This window comes from Cataglyphis hispanica, chromosome 23, assembly GCF_021464435.1.
Source record: "Cataglyphis hispanica isolate Lineage 1 chromosome 23, ULB_Chis1_1.0, whole genome shotgun sequence".
Lineage (NCBI taxonomy): Eukaryota > Metazoa > Arthropoda > Insecta > Hymenoptera > Formicidae > Cataglyphis > Cataglyphis hispanica.
This window is the reverse complement of record NC_065976.1, coordinates 2,335,491-2,351,472: the sequence shown is the minus strand read 5'-3', so window position 1 is coordinate 2,351,472 and position 15,982 is coordinate 2,335,491. Positions and strand designations below refer to the sequence as shown.

Below are 15,982 nucleotides of genomic sequence, written 5' to 3'. Positions count from 1 at the left end.
AGTCTTTATTGATTCTCGTAGTTTCGCAGTTCAATAGAGTTTTATAATCGAAGCTCAAGGATACACGTAATGAGTTTCGACTCGTTCTTCGCGGAATCGCCATATTTTACGGATCGAACAAGAGGATTGACAACGCCATTGAGTGGATTGTGTTATTTTTCGGCGGTTCGTCGAGTGTTTTTAGTAAAATAGCGAGCGCTGAGCGTTGCGTGTTTTTCACTGCTGTTTATTGAGAATTTGATATCACGCTGAAACGAATCACTGCAACGGGTAAGGTTTATTCATCAACGCTATGATACCTCGCATCTCTCTGATAGCGACAGAAATTCCACGCGTCATGGCTATGCCGAAATACTTGCTTCAAATATTTATTATTTTTACTTGAGAGGTGGCGGATATGTTATTTATATTTAAGAAGCTCGATAACCGCGATTCATTGCAGATATTGCTTTTCTCGTCTCCTTCCCTCGTACAATGCCGCGTTGGATGCATTGTAAGCGCATTGCTGTCATAATACATATAAAAACTGCTGTATAAAATCGATTTTCTTCCCGTTTTTTTTTTTTTTTATTTGTGAGATTGTGTATCAAACAAAAAATTTGAATTATTTCAATCATTTTGAAAGGTCAAAATTAAATATTTGTGTCTTAATAGATAAAATATTACAATAATATTTGTATTTTTTTATTACAGACTTACACATATAACGATATACATAGTATATTTTCACTGCTTATGTATGTGTGTGTGTGTGCGTATGCGTGTGCGTGCTATATATCTATTTCCTAAAGGCCATTGCACGTTAAAAAAAATTTAGTCGTAATCGTAAAATAAGTAAATCAACCAATCACAGTTCAAACATTCTTATTATATTTTAGAATGTTTGATTGTGATTGGTCAATTTTCTTACGGCCTTATAATTATGACTAAAATTTTTTAACGTGCAATGGCCTTAAGTTTTAAACTAAAAAAAATTAATAAATTAAATTTAAATTTTTACTTTTAAAACTGGAATATATATTATAATATATATATTTTTATAATATAAATTAAAATTAAGGAAAAATATATTTTTTATTAAAACTATACTCTCTAATTTATTACAAATATTTTAAATTATTTTATTAACTAAAGGAACAAAGATTTCTTTATACTGATTGATCAATCAAATAATTTGTAATATTAAATGAAGTACATATTAAAATATAATTTTAATAAATAAAATAAGGAATTTGAATAACGTACGCACACACATATATGTAATGAATATATAATTTTTATTTATTTTCTTACATTTCTAATCTATTAGAAAAAAATATGTTTGTGTATATAGAAAAAATAATATTGTAAAGAAAAATAAAAGAATTAGAATTGATATTACATGTTACATATGTATACAATATATGATATTAGAACATTACATATAATCATTTTCTTGACATATTGTTAAATAAAAAACTATTTATTATTATTTTATATTATCTGTTTGCGATATATTTTGAACAACTTATATATGCATATGAAATCAAAATTTTCTTATATCTGTTGAATATGTAAAAAAAAATTTTTTTTTACAGAAGTTGAAGTGTGCAAACAACATGTACAGCAATAACATTGATCCTTGGGAACCTGGCTATGGGCCAGAAAGAAGAAGTCACAATTCTGATTATGATTATCGCAATGATTATGGAAGTAACAGATCACCAGAGTATTCGGAACATCGTGATGTTGATCACCGTGATAAGGATCATCGTAGTCCAGACTACAGAAATCATCGTGGAAGAGATAGGGATCGTGAGAGAGATCGTTCAAGGGACAGGAGAGATCGTAGCAGAGACGATCGTGATCGCAGTTATAGGGATCGCGAAGATCGTTATGGAAGACAAAGAGACAGAGACTCTGTAGAACGGGACAGAGATAGAGATAGGGACAGAGACAGAGATAGAGATCGTTCTAGACGTGACAGGGATCGGGACAGAGATAGGGACCGTAGGGGAAAACGTGACGATCGGGATCGTGATCGCGACGACGATCATAGTCGAGAAAGTTTGGACTTTGAACATGACCATGGTCGTGCCTATAGCTCGTCCATGGAAGGGATCCACTACAAATCACAATCGCCTAACAACACCATAATGATACGTGGGCTTGCTCAACATATTACTGAAAATGACGTAGGTTGTCAACTTTGTGGCCTAACATAGTGGCCACTCGATGAGCCAGCATTATAGAACATGACATCACTATTATTATTATGATGTGTGTATCACAGGTGCGGCAAGACATCCTCAATTGTGGTCTTATGCCTAAGGACATCAGGCTGATTCGAAAAAAAGATACAGGTAACTATTGCATTATATTAACAATTTGAATACATCCTTATGATGTTATTATCCATATGAACTGGACTGTTATTATTCTTTACTATAAGACAATAATTATCTCTTACAAAATTGCATAACAGAACAAAAAATTATTTTGAAACTTGTTATAATATAAATAGATATAACAAAAATCAAATTATATGTAAAATTTCAATGAATTTCTTGCAAAACTATTTATTTAATTTTTAGAGCTTTTATTTGTAATATTTTAGTACCAATCATATATCTCAAAATTTTGTTAATTTGACTATCGACTATTTATTTTTTCTTAATAAATTAAATAAAAAAAAAAATGCAAGGGGAAAATTTTAAAAGAGAATATTAAACTACTTGCAAAAAACATATAAAAGATAGTTCACAATAAAAGATTTATAAAATTTACTTTACACAATATAATTTTAAATTATATCTACCAACCAAAAACAAATCACAATTGATATTCTTTAATGACAAATTCTTACTATTACAAGTAAGATAATATAACATACAGTATATAATTATAGGGTTACATAACATTCAATTCTTCGATTAGAGTATTTTTTGTGTTTTCAGATGTTACATCTGAAGATGTTATTTTAATAGTAATACAATTATTCTTTTTTGTTTTATTTTTCTTGTGATATGAGGGATCCTAAAAGATCATAAATAAATACTTTAAAACAGAAAAACATAAATTTTTTGTAAAAAAATCAATATCTGATAGATTCACAAATTTTTCTTATTCCTCCTCAATTTTAAAACTTTATATTTTATGTAGAAACAAAAAAATCTCGTATTGCTATTAAAACAATGTCTTTTTTATTAAGCTTTAATTTGATCTACCACTATTATTACTACATACTACTACAGACTACGGTATATAAATACGATTAATATACATCCGGGATCGCGGTTTTTATTATCGGAATCATTTTGTTCGCAAAAGTCTCTACATTATTCTCGCTAGTTTATGTAATAAAAGGATAAAAGAAAGTAAGGCCAAAAAAATTTGCCTCAGCTAGGTTTGATATTTGAAAAATTCTCCGTAATGTTAAATTATATATATTGTACCAGTTCACGAAATATAATCGATGAACTGCGGTCTCTCGCACGGAATTCGTTCTGGTGAGATTTAGGTAAAATGGAAAATGAAAGCGAGCGACGAAGCGAAGAGATACACTTCGTTTGAAACTCGGTCTGTCACAATGGTTGGTGCTGTGATTGCCTGCCCTCTCAGAGTAGAGACTTCCAGGCAAAAATGTGGATTAACTCTGGATATGTGTGTATTTGCTCTGTATAGGTGCTTCGCGAGGTTTTGCATTCGTCGAGTTTAACGCGACTCAGGAGGCCGCACGGTGGATGGAGATGAAACAGGTAGAACGAAGTTCGGTCCACATACTCAACCGATGCGTTGTCGCACGCGTGCCACCGACTGCCCCGTGGCGGCAAGGCACGGTAACGCAGCCCTCTGGCCCTCCCTGTGGCCACGGCTGTGCACCTGTTAAGCTAAACCGTATTTAATTATTTATCTAGGAATCCCCCACATATTTTGCAGACTTTTTCTTAACTCGCTCGCAATATTCGCGCAAATATTAAGTTTATTGAAGGATTTTTCGCCGCGTCGCGTGCTTTTACTTGCCCTTTATCATTAAAGAATTCGCCAACTAACAATGAAGATAAAAAAAAAGGGTCATTCCAGTCGTCTTATATCGCGTTTTGATCGTGCATTGTATTTTGATATGTGACAGATTAATTTACAAATCATAATTTTTATGTTAATCACTTTATCCGCTTTTCTGTCATAATATTTGTATCTTTGCTTCTTCCGTTTCGCTTGATTTTTGATGCGATTATTGATTAATGACGTTCTCTTTTTATGCACGATTTTTTATTTACTTCACACATGCAAATGATCGAGCGTAATGTTGCTTTTTTGCACTTTTTTATAAAAATTTAAATATTATGATCGTTTATATAAATCGCGCATGAGAAAACAAATCGGTCTGCAAACGGTGTGGAATGACCCATGTTAATAAGCCAACGAGGCTTTGTTCACTCGAGACAGAAAACTATGAAGTAGAAATCTATAATATTTCGTCAACCAAGAAGGAAGTTTACGGGAAAAACAAGAGGCCTTAGGAAGATGTTGGACGGGATAACACTGAAATTCTCTGTTTCAGGGAGTGCTGATGCTGCAGGACCAATATCGCGCATTGATGCAGTACAGTATCCCGAAAGAGTGTCATGTGGATAAACCGCCAGCCAAAAATACACAGGATTGGCACTGTGTTAAGGTTTGTATCGTTTATTTCTCCTTTTTTTATAGAAATTACGTATTCACGAATAACGATACATTTATTTTATACACAGTGTGGAGCGCATAATTTTAAGCGACGCGAGACTTGCTTCAAATGTTCTGCCTCGCGAGCGGAGAGCGAGGAAGGCGGAGAAGGCAGCGACGAAATCAGTCCACATCCCACGAACACCGTACTTTTACGGGGATTAGATGTATTAACGACCGAGGATTCGGTTCTACAAGCGATGAAGAACTTGTCATCAATGCCAATACGCAGTATTCGCATCGGTCGTGATTCGCTTACAAATACATCTCGGGGGGTGTGCTATCTGGAAATGGGCAACGTAGTGGATGCAATGTACTTGCATACTGCACTCACAAAACAAGGACTGATAGTCGACGGCAGAAAGGTGGAGATAACATATTGTAAACTTCATCAAATTAATAACACGAACGCGTGGAAGTCGAACGATGCCCAACCGCAAAGATATACCCTGGACGATGTCGCTCAATTGGCTGAATACAGTGCCAATTTGTATGCCAAAACACCTGCGCAGAAGGCCCATTACCTTCAGTATTACACGCAGTACTATCAAAATCAGATAATGCAGGGCTCGGCGATCACATTGCCATCTTTAAATCAGACAGACCGAGTAAATGCGGCCGCGGCGGTGGCACAATCTGCTATACAACAATTACAAGCGTCTAGGAAATTAGGAGGCGATACCGATGATGTGAAGGGGCGACCAACCCCTACAGCACCATCTAGTACAACGTTAGCGAGTGGCAGAGTTCCTGCACACTCCAGTGATGGAAAAGTATACTGTGAGTTTTCTCAAGAATAAAATTATTTAAATCTATTCTTCAGATAATCAAACTTTATAAATAATATACTGTCACGTATAATTATCATTTTAGCTGTACCGGATGTCAGCACTTATCATTACGATGAATCATCTGGCTACTATTATGATCCTAGTACCGGATTATATTATGATCCGAATTCGCAATATTATTATAACAGTCATACACAACAGTTTCTTTACTGGGACGCTGAATCATTTTCTTATCAACCAGCTAAGGTAAAATTTTTAAAGAAAAAATTCATATATCATGAAATTAGTTTAAAAGTATTAATATGAAAGATTTTTATTTTTACGTTTTATAGACCACTGCGAGTACAACGCAGGGTGCTGCAAGTACAATAACAACGACGGCAAGTGGTACAGATTCCGCGATCACAATCGGCAATCAGGCTACGACTTCATCAACCACTAATATAGTTCAAGAGGCGTCGAAAGAGGATGAGAATAAAAAGAAAGACACCAAGCAGGATAAAGTGAAAGTAGCAAAGAAAATAGCAAAGGACATGGAACGTTGGGCTAAAACATTGAATCAGAAAAAGGAAAACGCGAAGAATAATTGGAATTCGGAATTTGCCGGTGCGGATGGCAGTCAGGGTATCGGTGGCAGTGGTGCGGCGGATGCGGGATACGCCATTTTGGAAAAGAAAACTATTGCGACTCCTTATCACGAGGACGAGGATCAGAGTGGTAATGGATTGGTAGCCGCTTACGGTGGTGGTAGCGATACGGAAGAGGAAATAGAAGATGTGCAACAGGAAGAGAAACAGCATACTGATTGGAGTAAACTGGCATGTTTACTCTGCAAACGACAGTTCCCGAGTAAGGAGGCGTTACTCCGACACCAACAGTTATCCGATCTCCACAAGCAGAATTTGGAAAATTGGTATCAAGTACGCGGTCTAGATCCTAACGATCCACAGCAAAGAAACAACAAATACAGAGACCGTGCTAAGGAAAGGCGAGCCAAGTATGGCGAACCCGAACCACCACAACCCAATAAATTGAAAGAGAAATACTTGAAAACTAGAGTGGAGGAGATGTCGGTATCTTACGAGGAACCTACGCGAGCCGGTATTGGTTCAGACAACGTTGGCAATAAATTACTGCAAAAAATGGGCTGGAGCGAAGGGATGGGCTTAGGAAAATCTAATCAAGGTAGAACGAGTATTATTGAAGCCGAAAGACGCGTCCCTACGGCTGGATTAGGTGCGAAGACTTCGTCATATAGCGCATTACCGGGCGATACTTATAAGGACTGCGTGAAAAAGATGATGTACGCGCGATATCAAGAACTATCTGATACGTAATAGGTAAGGTAATATATATAAGGTAATATATATATATATATATATATATATATATATATATATATATATATATATATATATACATACACACACACACACATATAAGTTTACTCGTACTCGATTTTCCATAGACATAATTACACTCTCGTATTGTTATCATTCGAATACTGTAGTTACTTGCCAATAATTGCACAGTGATCAATTCCTGAAACTGTGTGTATACTCTATGCAATATATATGCATTTCATATATTCTCGTATAAAATTCTGTTTTCATATGCTTCAAGATAATGGCATATTGTAGAAATCTCGTTTTCTTTTTTGTAATATATAAAAATACAATGTACTGTCAAGATTCATATACACATACACATATATGCCATTTTCTACTTTTATTTATATAACGGCGGTGTCACACTTGCGAAAGAAAATAACTCTCTCCTTTTAATCCTTTTAATTATATTATTTCTGATTTTTTCAATAGTGGATTTTTGATATAGAAAAAATGAATCACTCTATTGAAATAGTCGATTATGAGTTGTTATTGTTCAATGCAATAATATTCTTCACAAAGAATATAATATGTACAGTTGAGTGTATATCAATATGAGTGGTAAAAAAAAATTGATGGTGAACAAATCTGATCGTGAAAAATTCTCTTTAAAATTGTAAGCAATACAGAAAATCACAAGTTAAATATTTTGAAGCATAATAAAATGTTCATTGACCTAACAAGTGAGTTGTATGAACAATATCACTTTATTATGAATATTGTTACGCATTATTAGAAATACATTATTAGAAGTACTTTTTTAATATGTTCAAAAAGAGAAATAATTTGCTTCGCAAAACTACTGTGTTAATTTGCTGCTTCTATGAAAAAAAAATATACATAATCTGTTCTTATTATTCAAGATATTTTGATTTTTATTAACGCATCTTATATTTATTATATCATAACGAAATGTAATAAATTCCTTCAATCTAATTATATCAAACTGAATATAAAGATATATTTTTGGATAGTACATTTATTCTTGTACACTTTTTTTTATGATTTTTGGAGATAATACATTTTACACTTGTCACTATACATACACATTTCTAACATCATTCTTACAATTTATTACTATTTTTCTAAAATTATCGTGCGAGATTCATGTATTTAATAACATCAAGAAGAATTAATAAATATACATGCGATATATATTATTGCTCGCATGATGGAAACACGTGAATATTTTCTATACATATTAACTTTTCTAAACTTGCTTATTTGACTCAATCATCATTCTCATTCAATATCTCTTTTTCAAATAAATATGATCGAGTAACACAATATTAGCAATAAAGAATAAAAAGTACTCAATCTGTCTCTGAGTCTATTAAAGATTACATAAAAAAAAATAACTCGATAAATAATATTATTTATAGAAATATAAATATATCGAGATATTTTGTTAATGTATAATTTATAAATTTAATCACCTTTATTTATATTTAATCAATTCTATTAGTATTTTTCGAGGTTTATTACAAATCTTAAATATGTGATGAGAGGATATACATTTGAAATAAAAATAGAGAGAGAGAGAGAGAGATATGCTGTTATATATAATAGAGTGTGTATACATATAATAATACTATAATCTATACTTTCACACAAAAGTCAAAAAAGAAGAACACACTGGAATGTTAAATATTACTTTTTTTTTAGAGTCATAATCTAAGCTTAGTAAAACAATAAAATTTTGTATTTCATCATTTTAAATATATTCCTTATATAATATATAATATTTTTTTTAATATTCACAAAATGTAGATCAGTATAACATTATATACTAGTTATCTTATATTTACATTTTCATTTCTACAGTCGTTTTTCTCTTTAATATTTAATATTAAATTAATACATATTTATAATACTTCAGTGTTATAATATGACACACCTTATATAATCATTTTACTATCATTTCACTATCATCTTTATTATATTCAGAGATATAAAGCAAAATATTGGATATTTCTATATTAAGTGATTTACAATTTATAGAAAAGTGAAGATTATAATAAATTGTTACTATAATCGTTAGTAAACTGAACAATATTAGAGAGAATTCTCTAATTCAATTGCATTTAAATATTTATACAATATTACATCAGACTTTATTTTATAACAGAAAAAGTTTATTTATTTTATATCTAAAACTAGGAACAATCACAATGTACCAAAATCACTGTGTTATTATAACACAAGAGATATAAAAAGACCAAAATCTCTTTGAGCATGTATAAGGTCAGTATTAAATATCTTACAACCAAAGATTATATAATGTACTTTCTATTATGAAATGGATTCTTGTGCCATTAAATAGCTACAATTCTTTTATGTATATAAATATGATGAAAATATGAGATTAAATAATGATTTAGAATAAAAGTATATTATATATCTTCAAGTAATATAATATTGCTTCTTATTTTGAGGAATTGTGTAAAAAAATGGCTTTTTTTATGATGACAGTCTTCAACACATTACCTTATCAGTTACATAACTACATTATTATTTTTTGTACAAACTATTAACTAATTACAAACTATTAATTTATTACAATACTGCTATTGAAAAAAAGCATTATTTTGATTGTAAAAAATATTTGTTGCAGGCTTAGAATTTTTCAAATTTTAATACACAAAAGTGCAATAGTATTTTAATCATCACTCATAAATAACATTGCGAGATTTAATCATATGTTCTATCACAGCATGCCAGCAATTATATTTGTTTGACTAGTGTATTTCGTATAAGATAAAATTTTTTGATGCTACTGGAAAATAAATATACTATAACTCATAATCAGCCAATTTATAAAAAATATGTGCTATATATATATATATATATATATATATATATATATATATATATAATAAAAAAACTTATATAAAAATTACACATCGGCTAAAATCCAAGAGTATAGCGGTCGCAATTGATGGTTCAATACTCTATATTCCAAATTGTTAAGTCCATCAGTATCGTACCTGCGAGCACCATTTTCCAAATTCGTGAATCTTGCGGTACTAGGAGGTTCCTTCTTATGTGTTAGCATATAATACTGCGCCACATCAGGTCCAAAGCGCGTAATCTGCCGAACAAAATTAGTATGTAAGTAACTTGTAAAAATCCGTCTCGTCGCATGATTGTTGTCAAACCTGAAAACCCCTGAACTGTAAGCGACTGTAAAAGTCATCGTCCTCTCCACCCCAACCATAGAAAACATTGGAAAATCCATTCACTCTTTCAAATTGTTTTCTTGTTAACGCTATTGCACCACCAAACAGACCTGTATAAGGTAGATTGTATCGAAAAGTATTTACACTGGAACTCATATGTCTAGGCATTTTAGTGCACGCATATATATTGTCGAGGTTCTGCGGTATCAGGTCTATGTCTTGGAAAATGAAACAGTGAAAGTCATTAATTTTGGTAGCCTCCGCGTAGCCGACGTTGAAGAGCTTAGCACGATTAAACTCGCGCATCGGGCTCTGCTCGATGACAAATATCCGATAATCCAGATTCTGCGCCTGCAGAAACGGGTGTATATAATTCATGAAAATAGCAAGCTGACTCTGCCGGTTGCGGTATGGCAATATGATGGCAACGTTGAAGAGCGGATGACAGTTGAGAGGCTTCCATTGGCCACCCGGTAGTATACCGAGTCGTCGAGCCATCGCCACCGGATCCTCCCGGGGATGCTCCTCCGGATAGAGCAATTCAGAGGACCGTCTACCGTTAATTGATATCACGCAGGAGTTATCCCTCGGCGGATACGATCTCTCCATTTCATCATAAATGTTCTCCGTCTTGATGAAGGTGTAGTGGGAGGCGAAACGCGCTGGATGCAGGCAATAACATAATACGAGTATCGTCGTTACCGTGTAAGATAATCCGCGCGCATAATCGTAAAAGAACGCGACGAACATCTTGAAAATATTGACGAAGCTTCTCATCCTCCTAACCTAAATTCGATCGTTGACGAACATTAACGTACTCAATATAAGCGATTCCCAAAGAAACGCGTTAAAATCGCGATTAATGCTTTCCACTGATTTTCGTATGGACACATGCGTGCTTATTGATCGATGATGTGATTTCAGAAGAGAAAAATTTGTATAATTAAAAAACTCAAATCACAGAATTGACTGATAAACTGTAGACGACACGGCGGACACGAGCAACATAGAAGAGAAGATGCACCGGCACATGCGCGAATAATCAAGTGGTCGTAAATCAGAATATATCACAGATTTATATAGAATTATGTAGAAAATGCTGAGGAGGGAAAGTAAATTAGCACGGTAAATTGTATCAGTTAAAACTTTATTTAAACCTCTGTTAATTGTTAACTTTGATAATAGGATTTATCTGTTAGGTTGTTAATTTATATTGTTGTCTCGAAACAATACATAGAGAACCTACATAAATAAACACCTGTATGAAGGTGAGCTCCTGTTTGTTTGCGATCATTTCTATTTTATATACATTCGTCAATGAACCAAGATAGCACGCGGTGCTCCATTCGGTTTAATTACTTTAGGTATATTAAGTTGATGAAAAACATCCAGTGTGTCTTGCACAAATTTATCCATCATAGGTCGAGTGTGTCCTGGTGTTGGTGCTAATCTTAATTTTTCTTCACCTTTTGGAACAGTAGGATAATTTATAGCTTGTATATAGTGTCCTTTGTCATTTAATAAATGATCCGCTATCTGACTGCATAACAATGGATCTCCTATCTAAAAAAACATGCATATTTATTTTAGTAATTAATAATTTTTATTTATATTAATCAACTTTAAGTATATTCATTTAGTTACAAATTACCTTTATAGGAATGATGTGAGAGGGCGATGGTTCGATTGGAAGACCTGCGGCAGTAAGAATAGATTTCATATAGGCCACGTTGTTCTGATGATTTGTCCTTAATGACCTGCCTTCGTTCGATGCCAAAATCTCGACGGATGTCAAGGCTCCATGCAATACGGTAGGCGGTAATGAAGTGGTAAAAATAAAACCGGCAGCATAACTTCTTATCATATCTATCAGATTTGTGGAGCCAACAATGTAACCGCCGCAGTTACCAAACGCCTTTCCTAAAGTACCGGAAATAATATCCATCTTATCAAGTATACAATCTCTCTCGCCGATACCAGCGCCCGAATGACCATACAAGCCGACCGCGTGAACTTCGTCAATGAATGTTATTGCACCGTATTTATGCGCGACATCGCATAATTCTTCCAATGGACAAATATCACCGGTCATGGAATGAACAGTCTCGAATGCCACTATCTTTGGTACGCTTTTATCTATTTTTGACAGAAGCTCTTCCAAATGTTCGACATCATTGTGTCGGAATATATGCTTTGATACACCGCTGTTTTTTATGCCCTGTATCATAGAGGCATGATTTCCGGCATCGGAAAATATGTGACATCCTGGCAGTCTTTTTGCTAGCGTGAACAAAGTGGAATCATTGGCGATGAAGCAAGAAGTAAAAAGTAAACCAGCATCCTTCTTATGCAGTAGTGCTAATCGCTTTTCCAACATTATATGAGCAGTAGAATTGCCTGAAATGTTTCTCGTACCTCCAGCTCCAGCACCGTATTTGTCTAAAGCTTCTCGTACTGCATTAATCACCATGGGATGACGTGACATCCCTAGATAATCGTTAGAACACCATACGGTAATAGCTTTCTTGCCACAGGAATATTCTAAAGCTCTCGGAAAACTTTCAGCTAGACGATTCACCTTTTTGAATATCCTGTATGAATGATCTTTCTTCTTTCGCATAATTTGCTCGTGGAAAAATTCTTCATAGGGGAATTGGGCTTCTTCCTGATTATCATTTACACTAATAACATCTTCCTCTATTGCAGGATTGGCTTCCTTAACAGCATTACGTTCTCTGGACAAGAATGGACATTGATTTTGTATAGACTCTGGAATTGGTTGAGGCTCCACTGATTCTGACATTGTACTGAACAATCTTGACAATACTGGACAATGTTGTCGATAATTCATTATCAGAGATGATCCATAATTACGAACATAATTCGCAGACAAACGAGTCAAGAATGGGCACGGCATGGTTTTCAAAAAATCTAAAAATACATTGATTCATACAATACATAAAATAAAAATTAATGAAAAAATAATCACTAAATATTAATACATATTTTAAAAATATTTCACTACAGTGTTCTAAAGTTAGATACCCTTAGATAAAATAAAATAAAAATATATAAATTAAAAAGATGTATTAAAAACGGGTAGTATATTGCGTGACAATGCCATCTCATATCAATTCTCGGTTGCGACTTGAGATAGTCGCCAGAATATCCGATCTCTTGGGAGTTGCATAATTTGCACGCGAGAAAATGAATGGAAAAGCAATTAGATAAGAAGTTAAATAAATAGTAATCACGTTTGTTTAGAGAAAACTAAATAACAAAAAATCGCAGTAATCATGTCGGCTGTGCGCGAAGTGGCAAAAGAGAAAGTGACAAATGACATAGCATATCTGTGTCTGCAGGTATATAATCCATACACACATACATTACCTTTCGTGACGTTAATGGTACGATTGCTAGCAACGCTTCGGACGTATTGTCGGATCAGCTGAAAGCAGGAAACGTAGAGGATTGAACGTTGTCTTGGTAAGATTGCGGTTAAGAATATACAAAAGATCTCTGAATGAGAAAATTCAACTAGTTCTTGAAATGAGCGAAAGAACGAATCTCCACATCCGAACAGCTCGGCAACTGGCTCGCCACTGCTCGCTACTGCCACTGACACGATACGCGATGACGCGACAACCGTACTAGCATTTGCAAAAACATCAATTCGTGATCTAACAGTGTGATTTCGATTTCAAAAGTCAATATGCTGTACGTGCTTAGACTTCGTTTATTCAATAGATACAACAAAAAATTCTGACCAAATAGATCGTACATTTTATATAATGACACATTCGCATTTTTATTATTCGTATTTGTGCACATTTGAAGTAAACATCCTATTGATGTAATATAATAACATTCAATGTTATTATGTAATAATAATTTCTTTTCTTCACATACAAAATGCGAAAAATTTATATATTAAAGTGTGTATATGAATATACAATATTTTTTAAAATTATTAGAATTAAGTAATAATAAAATTTTGATACTTATAAAAATCAACTACTAATAATAGTTAATATTTTTTTCTTTACAGTTAATGTTTAATTTATAAAAAGAAAAATATCAGAAATGTATCTATTTATATTGAGTAACCTAGATAATTTTAATAACTTTAATTTTTTTATTTAATAAGATAATAGTAAGATAATAATTTTAAATTTATCGAAACTCATTAATCTGCTGAGGACAATCCAAAATGTAAAAAAGGACATTCACAATATATATATATATATATATATATATATATATATATATATAATAGCAATATATATACATAAAATGATAACAATGCCACCAGAATTTGAAATTTAAATCGATATTGTAATCGCCTTTATCACTTACCATGCTGATTGGTAGACAAACTCGCGATGATGATCAATGGTTTTTCCTTTTGCGAAATTTTGCGAAATTTTTTTTAATCAGTATTATTTTTAGTTTTGTTTTAATCTCAAATCTTAATTTTTTTTTTAATATTACCGTAGCTATATGACATATGTGAGAACACACTCGAACAGTTTGTGCGTGAAGTTATTTCGATGCAATCGTGTTTGTCCGACTAACTTGCTTTCTGAATGTTTCGAATCTTAATGAGAGAGCGAATGGAACGTCGTCGCATTTTTCTCATTTTTGCGATCTCATCATCGACATGTGTTGCCGAGTGACCAATAAGAATGCCATCGTTACTATTGTTCACGTTTTAAATAAACACCAGCGAACATGCATTATTACAATATTCAAATCGTAAAATGGACATTCTATTTTACAATTTTATTCAAAAAAGAAATAATAACAAAAAAAGACACTAAATTTGTATGTCTCTTCGCCCACCAATAATTCGCTCTTCTAACATTTATATATATTTATTATTTATTCTAAATCTGAAAATGTTAATCGATTATTTTAAACACGTAGAAAACTAAAAAAGATGTTTTTGAAATTTTAATTGCATAGATATTAAAATGAAAAAGACTGCATATATAAATATAAAATGTTGAATATAGAAATTCAAATTTTTTTGCTGTGTCTCTTGTCTAATAATATATTTTTCTTTTCTACTTATATTTTATATTTATATTTTACATTTTATAATTTATTAATATTAGAATTATTAAAAATGTATACTATTTATATATTTTATCATTTATTAATATTAAATTATTTTTTAAGCAACAAAAATCAAAGTTTAAGCTGTTTTTTACATATAAGATATGCCTATTGTTTATTTATATGCATTTTTTGCAGTGTTACATGATAAATCAGGTATGGAAATGAAAACAATTTGGAATCACATTTTCATTGTGAAGTACATAATATAGAAGCTCGACAAAACACCTCGTACAATAAAAAATTCACGGATGAGTAAGCACAACGTGGAAATATTAGTAAATATGATAAAAGTCTTCTAAGAATTGTAATTTTTCCTTTTCGGGAAAAGAAGTCTGGGAATCCCGTCAGAGGCGAAGAAGCTGTTTTGAACTGTCTATATAATCTATCATGCATGTATCAAATTTTAATTTTGTCTAAAAATATTATTCTGAATGCATTACTAGAACAAATCATCGAAACTTATAAATATTATATAAATAATAATAAAAATTATAAATCAGAAAAGTTGAAAAATTGAAAATTTGAAAAAAAAGAACAACACTTTCTTAGGAAAATAATATAACATGGACAACCGTTAACATTACAAGCAATTTCTGCGATGTAATAATAATTTTACATACAAATTTTCGACGTTTTTGCAGGATTAGCCTTGATAGAAATGTAATATATATAGAAAAATAATAAATGCATTATATACCCAAATAAAGAATAAATCGCAAATAATAGCTGTTGCGTAATTTTTGCGATCAAGTGCGTTTCTTGCTTCTTTTTTCTACACACACAATATATGAATAAAAAC

At 32.4% G+C, this 15,982-nt stretch overlaps 3 protein-coding genes and 1 long non-coding RNA gene across 4 annotated transcripts; 2 read left to right on the top strand and 2 right to left on the bottom strand.

The window, feature by feature from the left end:
* Nucleotides 1–70: 70 nt before the first annotated feature.
* Nucleotides 71–9,742, top strand: LOC126857902 (RNA-binding protein 5-like). Its single transcript, XM_050607788.1, has 8 exons — nt 71–270; nt 1,578–2,174; nt 2,273–2,342; nt 3,664–3,737; nt 4,544–4,657; nt 4,734–5,484; nt 5,578–5,741; nt 5,828–9,742. The coding sequence occupies exons 2-8, from the start codon at nt 1,599–1,601 to the stop codon at nt 6,830–6,832; spliced, it is 2,754 nt and encodes a 917-aa protein (XP_050463745.1). The 5' UTR covers nt 71–270; nt 1,578–1,598; the 3' UTR covers nt 6,833–9,742.
* On the bottom strand, nt 6,889–10,846 carry LOC126857906 (beta-1,4-galactosyltransferase 1-like). Its single transcript, XM_050607793.1, has 2 exons — nt 10,042–10,846; nt 6,889–9,974 (listed from the first exon to the last, which is right to left on the bottom strand). The coding sequence occupies exons 1-2, from the start codon at nt 10,837–10,839 to the stop codon at nt 9,780–9,782; spliced, it is 993 nt and encodes a 330-aa protein (XP_050463750.1). The 5' UTR covers nt 10,840–10,846; the 3' UTR covers nt 6,889–9,779.
* Nucleotides 9,911–12,982, top strand: LOC126857910 (uncharacterized). Its single transcript, XR_007688557.1, has 2 exons — nt 9,911–9,994; nt 12,769–12,982. It is a non-coding gene; the product is annotated as an uncharacterized LOC126857910 (long non-coding RNA).
* On the bottom strand, nt 11,193–14,697 carry LOC126857905 (5-aminolevulinate synthase, erythroid-specific, mitochondrial). Its single transcript, XM_050607792.1, has 5 exons — nt 14,554–14,697; nt 14,419–14,464; nt 13,453–13,510; nt 11,714–12,993; nt 11,193–11,625 (listed from the first exon to the last, which is right to left on the bottom strand). Exons 2-5 carry the CDS (start codon nt 14,419–14,421, stop codon nt 11,377–11,379), a joined length of 1,590 nt encoding a protein of 529 aa, XP_050463749.1. The 5' UTR covers nt 14,422–14,464; nt 14,554–14,697; the 3' UTR covers nt 11,193–11,376.
* Nucleotides 14,698–15,982: the final 1,285 nt, after the last annotated feature.